We start from the raw sequence: 19,227 nt of genomic DNA, 5'->3' as shown, positions 1-19,227 counted from the left end.
GTGGTGCACCACCTTAGACCATGCAGCCAAGGGCGATACCCCAGGCACAGCAGGATAAAGAGACAGAGAGTATCTTGGCCCTGAAGACCTCACAGAATAGGACACGTATCTGAGAGAAAGCAATTGTTCTTGTCTCAGCCTTTGCTAATTTAGATGCCCGAGTACCAGCAGCCTAATATACTAATCAAAACAAAGTCTCAAAAAGAAATTCACAATTGTGTGGCTCTGAGTGATACTACAATACTACTTATGAGAGGAATACTACTTCCCACAAGCTCTTGAGAAAGCACGCATTCCACAACAGAGGAGGGGCAGAGAGGCAGGCAGGCACAGCCCTGGGGGACGGCAGTGGCGCTCTGAGGTACCACATCACCAAGGCTAGAAGACAGTGCTCCAGCACCCAAGGCCTGTGTCCTCGGCCCCTCAGCCGGCAGCAGAGAAGTGGGCGGTCCTGTTCTATGAGGTACATGGGCACTGCACTCTGTATATAACATACTGGATAAGAGAACAGGCTTTAGAAAGAACAGAAAGACTTGAGTCTGAATTCTGGTTATACTTAGTAGTCTGAGAACTTGTACAAGTTATCATTTCTAAATTGTGATAGGAATACTGCACAGGTTTAAACAAGCAATAAATACAGGCTTTTACTATGATAGGCTAACTAAATGACAACTTTTAAAAGACTATTACTGATGAACCAACTGAAATCTGGAGATAGTTACCTCATTAGATTAAAAAAACCTTCTTTTCCGGCATGACTAGTTTACAGAGCTCTCCCCACTCAGGATGATGACACTGCATCCTCGGTGGCTCTTAGCAGTGAGAGGCTGCCTTCAGCTCAGCCTAGAGCTTGTTGGCTAGACACTAGGACATCAACATTCATGAATGGATCTAAATCTTTAATTAACTCATTGTATTCATTTCCTTTTGTTGCTACAGCAAATTAACCACAAAACTAATGGCTTAAAGCAACACAAATATCTCATCTTACAGAAATCCACAAATGGGTCTTACTGAGTTAAAAGGCAAGGTGTTCACGTTCCTTTCAGAGGTTCTTGAGAATTCATTCCCTTGCCTTTTCCAGCTTTTGGAGGCCATGTGCATTCTCTGGCTTGTAGCCCCGTTCCTCCAAGTACAAAGACATGAGCACAGCATCTTCACACCTCTGTGACTGACTCCTCTGCTTCCCTCTTTCCTGTTTAAAGATCCCTGTGATTACACTGGGACCATCTGGATAATCCAGGATAACTTCTCCAACTCAAAGTGAGTTGACTAACAAACTTTATTTCTCTTTGCCATGTAATCCTACATATTCATGGAGTCCAGGGACTAGAAGACGGACATTTTTTGGGGGTCATTATTCTATCTATCACAGTCATTTATGTTTTCAGAACAAATAACTTCAAATGTCAGAGTCTGAGAAGAACAGTGATATTATTTTGACAGCAAGAGAGGAAGGCTGCTCTAGTCAGGGAGAGTAAGAGCTCCACAGGGAAGTGTGTGCCAGGTGCATATTGGGACCAGTAACTTGTTTTTGCTCCACTGGACGAAAGAAGTCAAGCCCAAAAGTTAGGGAGAAAAGAGAGAAAGCGAGGTGAAAATAATCACTGGGGCCTCTGCATATTGTGAAAAACTGATCCCTTTTAACTATGATAAATGTAACTTTGCTGCGATTCTAAAGGCCATTAAATAATTTTTAAAAATGTGTTCCACTCTCAAGGAACTAGATAAAGAACAAACTAAACCCAAAGCTAGAAGGAAGGAAATAATATATAAAGTAGAGATAACCATCGAGAATAGGAAAAAAAAAAACAAAGTTGAGTTGGTTTCTAAAAAAGATTAATAGAATTTACAAACCCTTAGCTAATTAAGAAAAAAAGATTAAAATAAAATCAGAAATGAAAGAGGGAACATTTCAACCAATGCCACAAAAATAAAAAGAATTACAAGAGATTAGTATGAACAACTGTATACCAATAAGCTGGATATCCTAAAAGTAAGGGATAAATTCCTAGAAACATACAACCAACCAAAACAATATGAAGAAACAGAAAACCTGAATAGACATATAACCATTATAGAGATTGAATCAGTAATCAAAAACCTCTTGGCCTAGGAGAAAAGTTCTAGAAAAACCCTACACCTAACGGCTTCACTGTTGAAGTTCACCAAACATTTTTCTTGAAAAGAACAATTCTTCTCAAACTTTTCCAAAGGGGAGGGAAATTTTATTTATTCTGTGAAGCTAGTAATGCTCTGATATCAAAGCCAGACAAAGACACCACAAGAAAATTACAGAACAACATCCTTTATGAACGTGGTGTTGATGCAAAAATTTTCAACAAAATACTAGTGAAATGAATTCAGCAGCATGTTGAAAGGATTATACACCATGACCAAGTAGGATTTACTCCTGCATTGCAAGGATGATTCAACTTATGAAAATTGATAAAAGTAATGAATCATAGTAACAGAAGGAAAATAACCACATGATCGTCTCAACTAATGCCTAAAAAGCATTTGATAAATGCTTTCATGATAAAAACTCTCAAAAAAGTAGGTATAGATGGAAACTATACTACTTCAACAAAATAAAAGCCATATATAAACAGCCTATAGCTAATATGATACTTAAAAGTAAGGACAAAGATGCTTGCTCTTACCACTTCTTTTCAATATAGTACTGGAAGACCTAGCCAGAGCAATTAGGCAATGAAAAGAAATAAAAGGCATCTAAATTAGAAAGAAGTAAACCATCTTTGTTTATAGATGATCTCATACGCAGAATACTCTAAAGATCCCACACAAAAAAACTTAGAATAAACGAATTCAGCAAAGTTTTAAGATACAAAATCAACACACACACAAATTGGTTGCATTTCTATATAGCAACAGTGAACAATCCAAAATGGAGACTAAAGAATAAAGCTGACCAACAAGATAACAGACTTAAACACTAAAAACTGCTCATTTCTATAAGAAATTAAATAATACACAAGTAAATGGAAAGATGGGCTTCCCTAGTGGCTCAGTGGTAAAGAATCCACCTGCCAATGCAGGAGATGTGGGTTTAATCCCTGAGTAGGAAAGATCCCCTGGAGAAGGACACGGCAACTCATTCCAGTATTCTTCCCTGGAAAATCCCATGGACAGAGGAGGCTGGCAGGCTACACAGTCCATAAGGTTGCAAGAGTATGTCACAACCTAGCAACTAAACAACAACAAAACGGAAAGACAGCCCATGTTCACGTATTGGAAAACATAATATTGTATACCAATACTATGCATAGAACCAATGTAAAACCTAACAAAATTCCAACAGCATTTTTTGCAGAAACAAAAAAACCCATCCTGAGAAAGAAGAAAAAAGCTAAAAGACCATACTAATCAGGGTTCTCTAGAGAATGAGAACCACTAGGAGTTATACACACACATACACACACAGAGAAAGAGAGAGAAAAAAGAGAATAAGTATCAGATCAGATCAGTCGCTCAGTCATGTCCAACTCTTTGTGACCCCATGAATTGCAGCACACCAGGCTTCTCTGTCCTTCACCAACTCCCGGAGTTCACTCAGACTCACGTCCATCGAGTCAGTGATGCCATGCAGCCATCTCATCCTCTGTCGTTCCCTTCTCCTCTTGCCCCCAATCCCTCCCAGCATCAGAGTCTTTTCCAATGAGTCAACTCTTTGCATGAGGTGGCCAAAGTACTGGGGTTTCAGCTTTAGCATCATTCCTTCCAAAGAAATGCCAGGGCTGATCTTCAGAATGGACTGGTGGATCTCCTTGCAGTCCAAGGGACTCTCAAGAGTCTTCTCCAACACCACAGTTCAAAAGCATCAATTCTTCGGCGCTCAGCCTTCTTCACAGTCCAACTCTCACATCCATACATGACCACAAGGAAAAACCATAGCCTTGACTAGACGAACCTTTGTTGACAAAGTAATGTCTCTGCTTTTGAATATGCTATCTAGGTTCGTCATAACTTTCCTGCCAAGAAGTAAGCGTCTTCTAATTTCATGGCTGCAGTCACCATCTGCAGTGATTTTGGAACCCCAAAAAATAAAGTCTGACACCGTTTCCACTGTTTCCCCATCTATTTCCCATGAAGTGATGGGACCGGATGCCATGATCTTCGTTTTCTGAATGTTGAGCTTTAAGCCAACTTTTTCATTCTCCTCTTGCACCTTCATCAAGAGGCTTTTTAGTTCCTCTTCACTTTCCGCCATAAGGGTGGTGTCGTCCGCATATCTGAGGTTATTGATATTTCTCCGGGCAATCTTGATTCCAGCTTGTGCTTCTTCCAGCCCAGCGTTTCTCATGATGTACTCTGCATAGAAGTTAAATAAGCAGGGTGACAATATACAGCCTTGATGTACTCCTTTTCCTATTTGGAACCAGTCTGTTGTTCCATGGCCAGTTCTAACTGTTGCTTCCTGACCTGCATATAGGTTTCTCAAGAGGCAGGTCAGGTGGTCTGGTATTCCCATCTCTTTCAGAATTTTCCACAGTTTATTGTGATCCACACAGTCAAAGGCTTTAGCATAGTCAATAAAGCAGAAATAGATGTTTTTCTGGAACTCTCTTGCTTTTTCCATGATCCAGCAGATGGTGGCAATTTGATCTCTGGTTCCTCTGCCTTTCCTAAAACCAGCTTGAACATCAGGAAGTTCACGGTTCACGTATTGCTGAAGCCTGGCTTGGAGAATTTTAAGCATTACTTTACTAGTGTGTGAGATGAGTGCAATTGTGTGGTAGTTTGAGCATTCTTTGGCATTGCCTTTCTTTGGGATTGGAATGAAAACTGAGCTTTTCCAGTCCTGTGGCCACTGCTGAATAAGTATTAGAACTGGCAATTACAGAGGCCAAGAAGTCCCAGGATCTGCCAGCTGGAGACCAGGAGAGCCAGTGGTACAATTCAGTTTGAAAGCCCAAGAACCAGGCACTCTGATGTCCAAGGACAGATCAATGTCTCAGTTCCAACACAGAATGTATATTCACCCCTTCTCTGCCCTTTTGTTCCATCCAAACCCTCAGGGGACTGGAAGATACCCAGCTCCATATGGTGAAGGCCTTTTTTTACTCAGTCTAATTGTTCAGATGCTAATCTCTTCAAGAGACATCCTCACAGACACACCAAGAAGTAACATTTTACCACCTATCTGGGCTCCCCTTCACCCAGTCAAGTTGACACAAAAAATTAAGAATCACAGAGGACTCATACCTTCTGATTTAAACTTACTACAATACTGCAAGTGTCAGTGAGAATGTGGAGAAATTGTAACTCTTGTACATGGTTGGTGGGAATATAAAATGGTGCTATAATTATGGAAAACAATATGATGATTCCTAAAAAAAGTAAAAATAGAATTACTATAAGATCCTACTATCTCACTCCTGGGTATATACCTAAAAGAACTGAAAGCAGGATCTCCAAGAGGTATTTATATTTGCAGTCACCTTCACTGCAGCATAATTCACAATAGCCAAGAAGAGGAAGCAACCCAAGTGTTTAACCAATGAATGGATTTTTAAAATGTGGTATATGTATACAATGGAATATTATTCAGTCTTGAAAATGAAGGAAATCCTGTCGCGTAGTTCAACATGGATAAATCTTGAGGACATTATACTAGGCAAAACAAGCCAATTACAAAAGACAGATACTGTATGATTCCACTTACATGAGATACCTAAAGCAGTCAAATTCACAGAAATAGAAAGTGCAATGGTGATCGCTAGGGGTTGGAGATGGGGGAGGGGGTAAACGGGGAGTTATTTAATGGGCATAGAATTTCAATTCTGCAACATGAAAAAGCCATGGAGATCTGCTATGTAACAATACACTTAACACTTGTGGAACTGTACATTTAAAAATGATTAACATTGCAAATTTCATATTGTATTTTTTTGACAATTAAAACTTTTTCTTTAATTAAAAAAAATTTTTTTTAATATGCTTCACTATATCTTAACAGCTGAAACTAAAATCTTGACCCCAGTATCACTTAAGCAAATCCTTCCAAAAGAAAGCTCAATTACTAAACACTTTCAACACGGACCGAGGACCAAACTCCTCCCACTCACCTTCGTTTTGGTGCCCTAATGAAGAGCTCACAGAGGAGCCTGCCCTGCTCATCCTTATAGTCTCGGATGGTGTTGTAAAGTTCATGGCACACAGCAATCTATACATAGGAAAAGGAGAAAAATCACCAGAAATTTGATCAGAAAGTCATGGTAGGCATTAGGATTATTAAGGAAAAAAAAAGCCAGGAGAAAGGACGAATCCCCAAATTCCCACATGGGAACCCATATCTGAAATATGCTGACATTATCTCTCCTTATTTAAGATCATTTAAATGATTAAATCTTTCATCAGAATGTGGTATAGTGCTTTTTCTTTTCTTTGAAACCAAATCAGTTCATACCACCCTTGCTTAAAAAGCATCCAGCAGAGGGGCTTCTTACCAGCCAGAGAATAAAATCTAAGCTCCTAACACTGCCCACAGAGTACACAGGGTAAACTCCGGCTGGGCAGACTCTGCCAGTTTCCTTCTCCCTCTTGACCCTCTCTGTAATCACAACACATCAAACCCATTCCTGAGCTAGCTCCTTGGTCTGGAACATTCTTCCCCAGCGCTCTGCAGGGCTGGTGCCTTCTGATCACAAAAGAAACCTTTCCTGAAGATATGGCCAAAACAGCCCGGATCATCCAAACTTTTCTTCATAGCATTCATCACTAACTGAGGCTACTTTTTTATTTATGTGCTCATCTGTCTACATTCTGCTTCCCCAACACTAGCCTCTAAGTTTCACGTGAAAAACTAGCTCACCTTACACATGGTTATATTCCAACCACCACAAGAGAGCTTGGCACAGGCAAGCACAGTTACTCAAGTGACTATATGACAAAAGAATATTCTTTATTATTTCATAATATTAAATTATACTATTACTGTAAGGCTTTTGGCTAAATATTTTCGTGAAACAAAGATTAAGAAGGTCAAACCAGAGGAAAAAGAAGCTGAAAGGCCTTGCATCTTAACAGCTTATCATTACAGGAAGGGTAGGGAATCGTGCAGAAGGCAGAAACTGTGATTCAAGTTACTTACAGGGTCTACAGTTGGAAGACTGGAAAGTCTCCTCCTTTTCCTGCTTGGGCCTGGTGTAGACACAGAATGGTGCCCATCATCAAAGTCCCCACTGACACTACTGGAAGGGGAGGTAGCTCTTCTTCTCTTGGAACCCATGGAATCCAACTTCTTCTATAAGAAAGAATTAGCCATGTTCTTAAATTGAAATTTATGCTCTGCCACCAAGCCCTCAGCTGGCCACCTGCTACCAAGCTTCAGATATGTTCACTGTTGCAAAGAAGCTTAACTATGCTTTTTCAATGCAAGTCCTAGACCTTGCTTTAGCCCCTTCACTTATCAGAATGCTACACTTTCCACTGGATGGGACAAATTCAGAAAAAGTATACTCATCTGTATTTACCAATTTTGAATGACAACCACTTCTGGCCCCCAATTTACCCTGGAATGGAGTTTGAAAATCCACATAACACAGTACACCCACATATAATGGTGTGCTGGCATACTGCCTCAGGGTCAGAGACCCTAAGGAGGTCAGCTCTGGAGTGAGCAGCCTCATCTGTTTTCCCCAGAGTTCCTTACGATTATGACAACTTTCTAGGAAGGCCAGGATGTGTGTGCCTGTCGGGGGGAGACCTGCAGAAGCAGACTCTGTGGCAAAAGAGTAGGGGGATAGAGGACCTTCTAGCATTTCAGATGTACCCTAAAATTAACACACTGAAAATGAATTTTCTCCACTTAGTAAGGAAAGCTTCACAAGACATAACCCAGAAAACACTCAACTTGCCATACCTATGCTAACTAAAGTAGCAAAACTCCATTTGGAAATTTTTCTGTCAATTCAGACTAATCTTTTCAGTTCTATGAGGTATTCTATCCCCATGAGCTCACAACTTTACATTTCAGTAGAAGATCTGGAAGAATACCTCAAAAATGAGATTTTAGGTCCTCCTTGGCCTCCCAGAAACATGTAAATATTTGCTCTAGTTTTAGGCAGGCTGCTAAGTAATCTTTACACAACTTTACTATATATATTTGACTATAACATAAAAAATGCAACCAATGAAATGACGTACTACATCGAGAGGGAAAGGATATATACCCAGGAAAGTCCTACAATGCTTATACAATTTAACAACAGTATCAAATAGGATACTGTGATTTCAAAGGTCTTTCTCTAAAGAAAAAAGAAAACACTGATCCTAGGGTCTCTTATCAACATCCAATTTCAGGAAATAGACACCAGCAGCTGAAAGAATGGGTTGCCAGTAATATGGAGAGAAAAACTAGGGATTTGCAGGGAATAAAAAACAGGAACAAAACAAACCAACAAAATAAAAATTCTGGTAGCCAACTAACAAACAAAAGATGTGTCTCATCTTTTCCCCTGAACTACAGCCCACATGGTGTTCAAAAACTGAGTCTAATATCATGCGGTTCCTTCCTCTAGGACTTAGTTTGTTATACAGTGTATTAGTTTGCAATTGGCTACAACTGGCTAAGGCTTCAAAGGACTTAGGCCAAGGCCAGCCAAGTTTTGTTGATTTTTATTGGTTTTATAAAAGGCTGATAAAGTGGCCTCAGGTGAGTAAGACGCAGAAACTAAGGACCAAGCTTTTATAAACAATCTATGACAAGGACTCAAGTGAATCTGATGAACATAAGGCGGGACTCTATGAAAAAGATAACAAAATTTAAGAAAGGTAGAAGGGAAAAGCCAAAGAAGGACAGAAAAGGGAAAGGATGTAGATGGTCAGTAATTTACCAGCTTTACCAGAGCACAACCAGCTCCTCGAAAAGCCAGTCTCCTCATTATGTCTGAAGGCCAAGTGAAGCCACAGGGAGAAAGCAGGGCTTTAGAAGTGCTGATTCAATGTTAATGTATTCAAAACTGAAAGAGAAGAACAAGGCAGAGAAGGGGGAAATAAAAAGAAGGGTCAAAAGGAGTAAAAATGATTACGAACAGACAGAAAACATTCAAGCAGAACTGCTAAAGAAAGATAAGAGAACTGGAGAAAATAAGTGTATCAGTTCTCCTGCACCAACCAAACTGCTGCAAAGGCTCAGGCACTAACAGTATGTGATATTCCTTCCATTGTAACACCAAATGCTTTTCACATGCTTAAAGATGTCTCACTGAGGTTCCCCTTTACTCACATGGAATGACTGTCAATTCCAGGAACGAAGCATGCCTGCCCAATTGCCCCCTAGTCAATAAGAGCAGAGTTCAATCACAGCTGGAATGGAGCATGAACACATGTGAAAGGCTCACATGCGACACCAACTGTTAGCAAGCTGGAACAAACCAAGAATGGCTTATGGTGAGCAGTCTGGTAAACTCCTCCCCACCAAAAAAATCCAGAGAGAGACATTTCTTTCCAAAAGTCCTATCAGCATTGAAAAGATACTACACACAACTTTAGAAAGGTTGTTTCTTTTTTTTTTTTTTAACCCTTTCAACCAATTGGGAGAAAGTAAAAATTACTTTTATAAATAACTCACTGAAAATCAAATAGCAAAAAACGTAAATCACTGCAGGGGAGAGGGCGTGGTATACCCTGTGTGTCTGTTAGTCACTCGGTCGTGTCCGACTCTCTGTGACCCCACGGACCACAGCCCGCCAGGCTCCTCTGTCCACGGGATTTACCAGGCAAGAATACTGGAGTGGGCTGCCATTTCCTTCTCTGTGTGTGTATCAGTTCCGTTTAGTCGCTTAGTCGTGTTCAACTCTTTGCGACCCCACGGACTGCAGCACCCCAGGCTTCCCTGTCCATCACCAACTCCCAGAGCTTATTCAAACTCATGCCATCCAACCATCTCATCCTCTGTCGTCCTCTTCTCCTCCCACCGCCAATCTTTCCCAGCATAAGGGTCTTTCCTAGTGACACAATTCTTCGCATTAGGTGGCCAAAGTATTGGAGTTTCAGCTTCAGCCTCAGTTCTTCCAATGAATATTCAGGACTGATTATAGTCTAGACCATATATTGTCCAAAATAACTCCAATCATTAATTTACTTTGATAACAACAAAAAGATTCAACTTAAGTATAATTTTCAAATTTTGTCATTCAAAGAACACATTTTAACATGTACTTTGAAAGTCTGGCAAGAAAAGCAATGTGCCCAGGTGGGTGGGAGGAGCAACAAGACCCGAGCTCAGAAGTGAAGACTAATAAGAGACACGGGTCTTCCTTCTTTAATGATCTGTTTGAGGTTGGGTCACAACCTCTCAGATCTGTTTCTTCATTTCTAAAATGAAAACAGTAGTGTATATATCAGGGCTCAGTGGTAAAGAATTCACCTGCCGACGCAGGAGCTGCAGGTTCAATTCCTGGGTCAGAATCCCCTACAGAAGGAAACGGCAACCCATTCCAGTATTCTTGCCAGGATAATCCCATGGACAGGAGAATCTGGCAGGCTACAGTCCATGGGGTCGCAAAGAGTCAGACACAACTGAGTGAGCACACATGCAAAGCGTACATATCTCCCTTGGACTGTTTTGACAATGAATGTACATGAAATCACTTTGAAATGTCACAAGGGAAGCCTCTGAAATATCAAAGTGCAACAAAAATGTTAAGTTAAAACTTAACTCTAGGATTTCATTCTCCCTTGTGCACAAGAAAAGCAATTTATCCATTTTTGTCACCTGACTTATAGCACAGTTTCAGTGATCAACTAATCTATTTAACAAATGTAGTAAAAGTGCATTTAAGTAAAATACTAAAAAAAAAAAGTTTGTGTAGTTTAAAAGGCCTGTGAGCATCCATTCAGCAATTATTTTTCTATAAAGAGAAAAGGAATAGATTCTGAAGCTTAGTTACAACTTTTTAAACAGCATTGATTACAGTCACATGTCCAAAATCTAACAACCAATGATAAATTACAGTGGACAGTAAAGAATAACTTTACAATGTGCAACAGGGAAAAAATTACTCAGTATAGCCAAATGGTGTATTCTGACAGTTTATAGACTTTTACTACTCTCCTGTATTTCCAGTGATTCTTAGTGCCGTAATTTATCTTTAACACAATAATCTTGGGGAAAAAATCACTTATAATGCTGTGTGTTAGTCATTCAGTCGTGTCCGACTCTTTGGGACCCCATGGGCTGTAGCCCGCCAGGCTCCTCTGTGCATGGAATTATCCAGGCAAGACTACTGGAGTGGGTTGCCATTCCCTTCTCCAGGAGGTCTTCCCAACCCAGGGATCCAACCCGGCTGGGTCTCCTGTATTGTGGGCAGATAGCGTTCTCAGCTTTCAGTATTTGTTCTATGCCTGGCTGCTTTTTTAAAAAACTTTCCTGTGAACAAACTATATGTATTATGTTGCAGACTGTGTTTGCCTTAGAGAATATTCCTGAATCAACATTCCCGCACATGATGTTGGAAGCCTTGAGACTAGCCTATCACACAGATACAGCAAAATACTAATCTTAGGAGTTTGGGTAGAACATTAATACTTGAGGTATTTCGGACACTCCCCAAGCCCAAGAGGTCAAACCCTTCTATTTATCCACACATGTCTGTTACTGATTTGACATACTTTTTCAAAAAATAACTTTCAATTTTTAGACATAAAAGCAGAAATATACTGCTCTTTTGTACTGAATCCACTTTGCTTCTGAATTGTACTTGGGAAAAGAGCTCACTACTAAATGGAAAAAAAAATCTAGAAATCACTGAGGAGGGATAATTTGCTGGAAAACAAGTTAACAGTAATGCTTTATATTCCAACATATGTTCCTATAGTCGTAGTAATAATTTCTATATTCACTATACCGTGTATTCGTCATTTGTTTTTCAGGATTCCTCCTTAATTTCTGCCTATCTTTCTTCACCTTTAAGTCACCAATATCTACCCTATAATAACGAAACTATGCTTCTTTTTCAGAAAAAAAATTTTGTTGAGATGGAAAATATTAAAAACCAGAAATGTACACAATTTTAAAACCTCGATTCTTTGTGGTGTTGCACGGAAAAAAATTATATCTGCCCTCCATGACAAATACAACTCCCACTGATTTAAACAAACACTCAGTCCGAACAGTCATCTGGAAAGTATTAAAAAAAAAACATTTACTAGGCGAGTTTGTGTCTGAACCGTCAAGAAACGACAACCAAAAAAAAGAAGCCCTTAACTGCTGAGGAAATGTAAGACTTTCCCAACCTGTCACCGGCACGGGGAACTAAGGGAAACGTTGACAGCTTTGAAGTTGCCCGCGACGGGAGCTCGGCCAGCCGCGGGGGGCGGGAAAGCGGGGCGCGGGGAGCTTTCGGGCCGCGGCGCGCCTTTGTCCCTGGCGGCAGGTGCGGCGAGGCTGCCGGGCCTGTCCCGAAACCCCGCCGCCGGGCCACGCCCCGCGCTCCCGGCCCGACCGGCGCGTCCCCACCATTGGGGCGGGGCCTCCGCCGCTGCTCCCGCCCGCCCGGGCCCACACAAAGGCCCGGCAGTCGGCCGAGAGGAAGCGGCCCCGCCCGCCCCGGGCCCGGCCTTACCCAGCCGCTCCGCCGCCTGCAGCCCCGGCCGCCGACCGCCGCGCCCCGCCCCGTGGAAGCCACGGCTGCTGCTATTGCTCCTCCGGCCGCGGCCGCTGCCGTCGCTCCAGCACCCGCCGCCCTCACCGCCCTCACCCCTCCCGGTACCGCCGCAAAATCAGTTCCGCGGCCGTCGAGCGAACCCGGCTCCGCACGACACTGCGTGCGCGCGCACACGGGCCAGCGGCGACGCGCTTTACGGCAGCAGCGTGAGTGCGTGACGGTCGGCGGAGGGCTCAGTTCGCACGTGGCGCCTGCCGAGACACGTTGTACCTGTGAGTGCTGGTGTAACTTCGGGCGCAGGCCTTTCGGCTTCCACTATGAAGCGGCCGAGTGAGTGTGGTCAGGGGGCGGGCGTGGAGGGGGCGTTTGTGTCTGATAGTCGATGAACCCACCAGGGTGCGCCGTCTCCCTGATCCCGTCTAGAATCAAGGGTTGGAAGGCCCCTCGTGAGCCGCGCGGTCTTGTGTGCAGAAAGAAAGTCTGGGCCCCAAGGATGAAGATCAGGCCCGAGAGTCATGAGGACCCAGTGTCTGAACCAGGTTTAAACACGCACTGTTAGATTTTCTTCTGTGATTCGTGCTGTTTGACAGGAAGTGGCAGTTTTGGGGTTATACGCTCCTGTGTACGATCCCAGTCTAATCTAGGAAGGTGGAAGTAGGGAAGTTGGATCTACAACGAATCTGTTGAGTTAGATTCTCTGGGACTTGACTGGTCCGTGATTATTTTTACCACGCGCCCCACAATATTATTAAATTATGTTTCAGAGCCAGTTAATGCAAAAATGGATGTGACCTAAAGCGCGGTCATCAAAGCTAACCAAACTGATCATTTGTGGATAAAATTTTGAAAAACAGTAAATAAATTAATCCTTTTGTGATGTGTTACTTTGTAGAATTAAAGAAAGCAAGTAAACGCATGACCTGCCACAAGCGGTATAAAATCCAAAAAAAGGTAAGTCTTGGAAGAGTTGTGAAACTTAAGGTTGCTCAGTCCTGCTTGACTCTTTACGAGGCCAGGGACTATATACTCCGTGGAATTCTCCAAGCCAGAATACTGGAGTGGTAGCCTTTCCCTTCTCCAGGCGATCTTCCCAATCCAGGGATCAAACCCAGGTCTCCCACATTACAGGCAGATTCTTTACCAGCTGAGCCACAAGGGAAGCTCAAGAATGCTGGCGTGGGTACCCTATTCCTTCTCCAGCGGATCTTCCTGATCCAGGAATCGAACCCAGGTCTCCTGCATCGCAGGTGGATTCTTTACCAACTGAGCTACCAGGGAAGCCTGGAAGAGGCTAAATTGATTTCCTGCCCCAGAGATGTAGGTTAACATTAGTATGATTTCACTAATGGAGGTTTAACTAGAACAGAGGTCGGATATACCTGGTCAGGAGGTTGGATATGGGGCAAGCTCTTAGGGAGTAGAAATAATTCAGTGACATGTAAACTGCAGCCACATTGGCTACTCACTGGAATTCTCTTTAGTATTTCTGTAAACTGATAAAATACCATTATGGTAGGTTCGAGAGCACCATCGAAAGTTGAGGAAAGAGGCTAAAAAACGGGGTCGAAAGAAGCCTAGGAAAGACCCAGGAGTTCCAAACAGTGCTCCTTTTAAGGAGGCTCTTCTTCGGGAAGCTGAGCTAAGGAAACAGCAGGTAAGATGTATTAGTTCACGCTTTCAACAAGTGGTGGGTGGGTGTGTGTAAAGTTACAACAGCAAGTCACTGGCTCATGCATTTCTCTTGTGGCTTGAACACAGCTTGAAGAACTGAAACAGCAGCAGAAACTTGACAGGCAAAACGAACAGAACAAGAAAAGAAAACTTGAAACTGACCCTGATGCTGAGCTATCTAACACAGAACCTGTAACAGAGGTAGGGGTTACAGTCATGAAAAGTGGAAATGAGTTACATCTACCGACCTTCTAATTTTGTGTCCTTTCCCTTGTCTTGATCCCCCAGGAATTAGGGCAACGCAAAGCTAAGAAAGCCAAGACAAGCAAACAGAATCCGAAGAGGCTGTACTGCCAGGAACTTAAAAAGGTATCATAGTCTAGGTTAGTGTCTAAAAGTGGTTGTGAAGTTTAAAAGACTTAAGAATCATCTTTTTTTCCTCCTGACACCAACTTTATAGAAGTGGGAGTAGAGTTCTCTTGAGCTGGAAGAATTCTTCAGCAAGTTGGCTTGGTCTGTTACATTTAGCTGAAGGAAATATTTAAAAAAAAAAGGTGGGGGGAGGCCATAGTCCCTGTGACCATTGTATGGTCACACCAAGTCTAAGTTGCATCACACAGAATCCTTAGATGTCGCACATGCGATCTAGTTCCCTGACCAGGGATTGAATCTGAGCCCCCTGCATTGGGAGTGGGAGTCCAAGCCACTGGACCCCCAGGGAAGTCCCCAGAAATATTCTTGTGCTTTTAATTTTTTGCATGGGAACAGATGCCCATAAGCATGATTTACAGAAGTGGCATTTGGTGTTAAAATAACATGTTGCTACAGGGGCTTTTAAAGTAGTAGGAGTACTACTCTAGTAGTACAAAAGATTATAAACACTCTGCCAAAACCTCCATGAGCAGGCTCAAGGGTGTCTTGGGCTAGCACCCCCATCCCCAAGACTTTCTTCTCCTGAGCTCACTCCCTCCCGTGAAGAGACCCTGGCTGTGTTTCTCAGCAGCTCCTGGCAGGGCCATAAGGATCTCTCAGACTACATGATTCAGATTGGGGAGGTTCATATTTAGATAGTGGGAGTGTTTCCACTCTTGAGATCCACTTTGTTCAGAGGCCACTGAACAAACCTGGGTCTGCAATGTCAGGAATGGTGAACACAGACATGAGATTCACCTCTGAGCTCACTCTGTTGAAAAGACAGAGCCAGTGTACTTACATGGAGGGTGGTGCCAGACTGAGTGATGCTGTTCTGACAGCTTCTGCTTTGACAGGTGATTGAAGCCTCAGATGTTGTGCTAGAGGTGTTGGATGCCAGAGATCCTCTTGGTTGCAGGTGTCCCCAGGTAGAAGAAGCCATCATCAGGGGTGGACAGAAAAAGCTGGTACTTGTATTAAATAAATCAGGTAGGTGAAAAAGGTAGGCTCTTTATGTTCCATATGCACTAATGAGGTATGAGGAAAACATCTGCACAGTCTTACTGTCTGTGAAGACTCGTAAGATCCAACTCTGACCTCAGTGAAACCAGTGCATATGCACGAGCTCTTGTTGCCAAAGACAGTGCTGGGCTCACAGTAAGAGTGTAACCTTTCTAGGCTCAGCCTACTGTGCAATATATTTCACACAGGAAATGATGGCAGAGTGCCGTATTCCCCACACCTGCACAGTGTCCGTATGTGGCAACGTTTAAATGAAATACATGGTTATGTATCTGGGTTTAAGCAGCAAGGACAGGAACACCCAGAAACAGAAACCTGTGAAACAATAAGGATAGAACTAAAATTACTCCTGGGGGGGTCAATAAACTTGGTTGCTACCTGATAGTATAATTCCGGAAGCATGGCCCTAAACTTAGTACAGTAATCTAGAAGTTGACTTAATCCTGAAAAGGTGAGCAATGCAGAGAAGTGAAGAAATACAGAGGTATATGTACTGAATTGTGTTAAACAGAAGCGTGTTGGGGTGCGGACATTCTCCCAGTCTTACAGTTCAGATACTTTTTAAAACCTGGGGAAAGGCAAACCTGAATGATAGACATAGCTTGCTAGACTTTGCAAATTCATCTCAACAAAATGAGCAGGATTTTATTCCTAATCCCTATCAGATTTGGTACCAAAGGAGAATTTGGAGAACTGGCTAAGTTATTTGAACAAAGAATTGCCAACAGTGGTTTTCAAAGCCTCAACACAACAGAAGGACAAAAGGAAGCGTATCAAGGTACCCTTAATGTAGTGGTGGGAAATGTGATTCTTTCAGATGGGTGAAACATGATGAGTGTACAAAATCTTGATTAAAAAATGAAAACTTCTAAGATCCAACTCTGATTTCATCCAGAAATAATCTGAAAGACAATGGAATGTGGCAATTTTAATAGATGGGCTTTGGAGCCAGAGTGGTTGGGTTTTATCTGGTGGGTTGTCCGAAGGTGTTAAAGTAATCATTTTGGATTTTAACTTGTGAAGGTGAAGAAGAAAGCTGCTTCGTCCAAAAGTGAAGTCTGTGTTGGAAAACAAGGCCTTTGGAAGCTTCTTGAAGGTTTTCAGAAAACTTCTGGCAAAGCCATTCACGTTGGGGTAATTGGTGAGTTTCAGTTCACCGTAATTTATATCTTAGCTCAATAAGTGCAACTCAACACTATAGGTAATGTTAGCGTCTAAGAGCTCTGATTACTTGAAATAATAATCTTTTCCTGCCCTTTCATTACCTGTGCAAGAAATGAAGATACCAAGAGTGGTCTTAGTGTTGAAGTGAGGACGCTCAGATCCAACTCTGATCTTGCTATAAAAATCAGGCAGGCATAAAAAAAGACAGTGGAAATTTGATAATTACCAGCATTAGCCTTTTGTAATCTGTGGATTTCCCACTTGTAGGTTTCCCAAATGTGGGGAAAAGCAGTGTCGTCAATAGCTTAAAGCAAGAACAGATATGCAGTGTTGGTGTATCCATGGGGCTCACGAGGTAAACTGTTTTAACACTGTTGTAACATTTCATTGTAGATGAGTAAATATGATTTTGGGTTATTTTAAGGGAGACAATATTGTATTTCTGTTTACTCAATTTTTCTACTCAGTGAAAGGCAGGGGACTCAGCCACGGTTAGGCTTGGGGAAGAATGGATCTAGTAGAATAGCTGCCCACAATCTAGTTTGAAAGATGAGCACATAGGTTCAGAGAGGAGAAAACTGCCTTAGAAGAAATGATATTCAAACCTGAACTTGAAGTGAATAGAAGTCTGCCAGGTAGAAGGGATATACTTGACAAGAAGCAGCTTGTGTTTGGGTCATAGTGTTTCACTTTAGAAGGGGAGTGTGTTTTAGTGGTTTTAGGTAAATATGAAGCAAATGATGATAAACTGGATCTGACAGACTGTGCTGAGTTTGTTCAATCCAACCCTGAGCTTCGTGTTCTGTCCCTTGTCCTTCAGGAAAACTAGTGCCCCGTCAGTCACCATCCTTCTTGTTCCAGGTGCATGCAGCTTGTCCCCTTGGACAAACAAATCACAATCATAGACAGTCCATGTTTCATTGTGTCTCCACTTAACTCTGCTCCTGCACTTGCTCTGAGAAGTCCGGCAAGTATTGAGGTAGTAAGACCACTGGAGGCTGCTAGCGCCATCCTGTCCCAGGCTGATGCCCAGCAGGTAGAAGAATCCCTTTTCCCTTGAGTTCAATCTGTCTTTCATTGTAAGCTTTTTTTTTTTAAAACAACATTCATCTATATCAGATAAATGAGCTTTGTTTCTGTTTTTTTAAGGTAGTACTGAAATTTACTGTCCCCGTCTTTACAAATTCTCTGGAATTTTTTACTTCATTTGCTCAGAGAAGAGGACTGCACCAAAAAGGTGGAAGCCCAAATGTAGAAGGTGCTGCCAGAGTGCTGTGGTCTGAGTGGACAGGGTAAGGCTTCTTTCTGTTGGCTTTTGGATGATCACATAGAAGAAAGGAACTGATTTTTGACCATACTTTGTTTTTAATATCAGTGCTTTCTTAGGTTACTATTGCCATCCCCCTGCATCTTGGACTCCTCCTCCACATTTTAATGAGAGCATTGTGACAGACATGAAATGGGGCTTTGATCTGGAAGAACTGGAAAAGAACAATGCACACAGCATACAAGGTAAGCATGGCTTGTGTTAAATTGCTGTCTTCATCAGCTGCCAGGCCAGTGAAGGTCTTGTCTGTTTATGTGGGCTATGTTTACTTTTCCTAGCCATCAAGAGCCCTCATTTAGCCAGTAGCATCCTTTTCCAGTCATCGGGTCTGACAAATGGAGTGATAGATGAAAAGGACATACCTGAAGAATTGCCAAAACAGAAAAAACAGAAGCAGGAGCAGGAGAGCTACGAAGATGTCAAGACGGATCAGGGAATTGTTGACAAAGAAGGTGATGTAAGTATGTCATGCATGAGTTGTTTAAGCTAAAGTAAGTTTTCTAGAGTTACAATGTACAACAAATGCAAAGGGGCTAAAGAAAGAAATAGAAATTAAAGTGTATCTATTTCATGACTGAGGTTTAAGGCTTGCAATCATTAGTCTTGATTTTGTACATCCTTTACTGTGTACTTCCAGACACTTTTTTCTGGGTACATAATTAACTTGGATTAGTGAGCAGGCAAGGGCTACCAATACTATCTTTCTCTCCCACAGGATGAGAGCTTAGCCATGTCCCCTGCAGAAGAGGCCTGTGAGATACTGCCTGAGAAGTCTCAAGCAGGTGAGTTGGGTGGAAAGGTCTTCCAACAAAGAAGTATGATACAGAATTACTTTTACTTTAAAAAAAAAAAACAACAACAACAAACCTCTTTTCTTTCCAATATAGATAAGCAGTCTGCACCATCTTTTGTCTTGGATAAAATGACTGAAGAGGAAGATGATGCTTATGACTTCAGTACAGATTATGTATAATAAAGCCTTGTCCTGTAGAGTTTTTT

At 42.1% G+C, this 19,227-nt stretch overlaps 2 protein-coding genes and 3 non-coding genes across 37 annotated transcripts in view; 4 read left to right on the top strand and 1 right to left on the bottom strand.

The window, feature by feature from the left end:
* PBRM1 (polybromo 1) overlaps positions 1 to 12,727 on the bottom strand; it is a 108,828-nt gene extending 96,101 nt beyond the window's left edge. For 15 of the 32 annotated variants that reach the window (XM_044934081.1, XM_044934096.1, XM_044934097.1 and 12 more), the window contains exons 1-5: positions 12,591 to 12,727; positions 9,251 to 9,388; positions 8,859 to 8,984; positions 7,115 to 7,267; positions 6,090 to 6,187 (exon numbers count right to left, since the gene is read on the bottom strand). In XM_044934081.1, coding sequence (XP_044790016.1) covers positions 6,090 to 6,187; positions 7,115 to 7,267; positions 8,859 to 8,906 — 299 coding nt within the window. In that variant the 5' untranslated portion in view covers positions 8,907 to 8,984; positions 9,251 to 9,388; positions 12,591 to 12,727. Of the gene's footprint in view, positions 1 to 6,089; positions 6,188 to 7,114; positions 7,268 to 8,858; positions 8,985 to 9,250; positions 9,389 to 12,261; positions 12,449 to 12,590 lie in introns of those variants that run through there. The other 17 variants (XM_044934086.1, XM_044934105.1, XM_044934101.1 and 14 more) reach the window with 12 other exon arrangements.
* Positions 12,718 to 19,220, top strand: GNL3 (G protein nucleolar 3). 2 transcript variants are annotated; one of them, XM_006044044.4, is made up of 15 exons: positions 12,718 to 12,962; positions 13,525 to 13,583; positions 14,149 to 14,286; positions 14,391 to 14,504; positions 14,592 to 14,672; positions 15,572 to 15,704; positions 16,403 to 16,515; positions 16,761 to 16,878; positions 17,169 to 17,256; positions 17,763 to 17,937; positions 18,051 to 18,193; positions 18,277 to 18,413; positions 18,507 to 18,685; positions 18,944 to 19,010; positions 19,116 to 19,220. In XM_006044044.4, the coding sequence occupies exons 1-15, from the start codon at positions 12,950 to 12,952 to the stop codon at positions 19,199 to 19,201; spliced, it is 1,644 nt and encodes a 547-aa protein (XP_006044106.1). In that variant the 5' UTR covers positions 12,718 to 12,949; the 3' UTR covers positions 19,202 to 19,220. The 2 variants fall into 2 exon arrangements, with proteins under 2 accessions (XP_006044106.1, XP_025128218.1); XM_025272433.2 differs by having other exon boundaries at positions 12,731 to 12,904.
* LOC112581320 lies at positions 15,748 to 15,824 on the top strand. Its single transcript, XR_003105853.1, has one exon. It is a non-coding gene; the product is annotated as a small nucleolar RNA SNORD19 (small nucleolar RNA).
* LOC112581323 lies at positions 16,553 to 16,634 on the top strand. Its single transcript, XR_003105855.1, has one exon. It is a non-coding gene; the product is annotated as a small nucleolar RNA SNORD19B (small nucleolar RNA).
* Positions 17,627 to 17,703, top strand: LOC112581321. Its single transcript, XR_003105854.1, has one exon. It is a non-coding gene; the product is annotated as a small nucleolar RNA SNORD69 (small nucleolar RNA).
* Positions 19,221 to 19,227: the final 7 nt, after the last annotated feature.

The sequence above is a fragment of the Bubalus bubalis genome, chromosome 21 (genome assembly GCF_019923935.1).
Source record: "Bubalus bubalis isolate 160015118507 breed Murrah chromosome 21, NDDB_SH_1, whole genome shotgun sequence".
Taxonomy (NCBI): domain Eukaryota; kingdom Metazoa; phylum Chordata; class Mammalia; order Artiodactyla; family Bovidae; genus Bubalus; species Bubalus bubalis.
The sequence above is the reverse complement of the archived record's forward strand: the minus strand, read 5'-3'. Positions and strand labels throughout refer to the sequence as shown.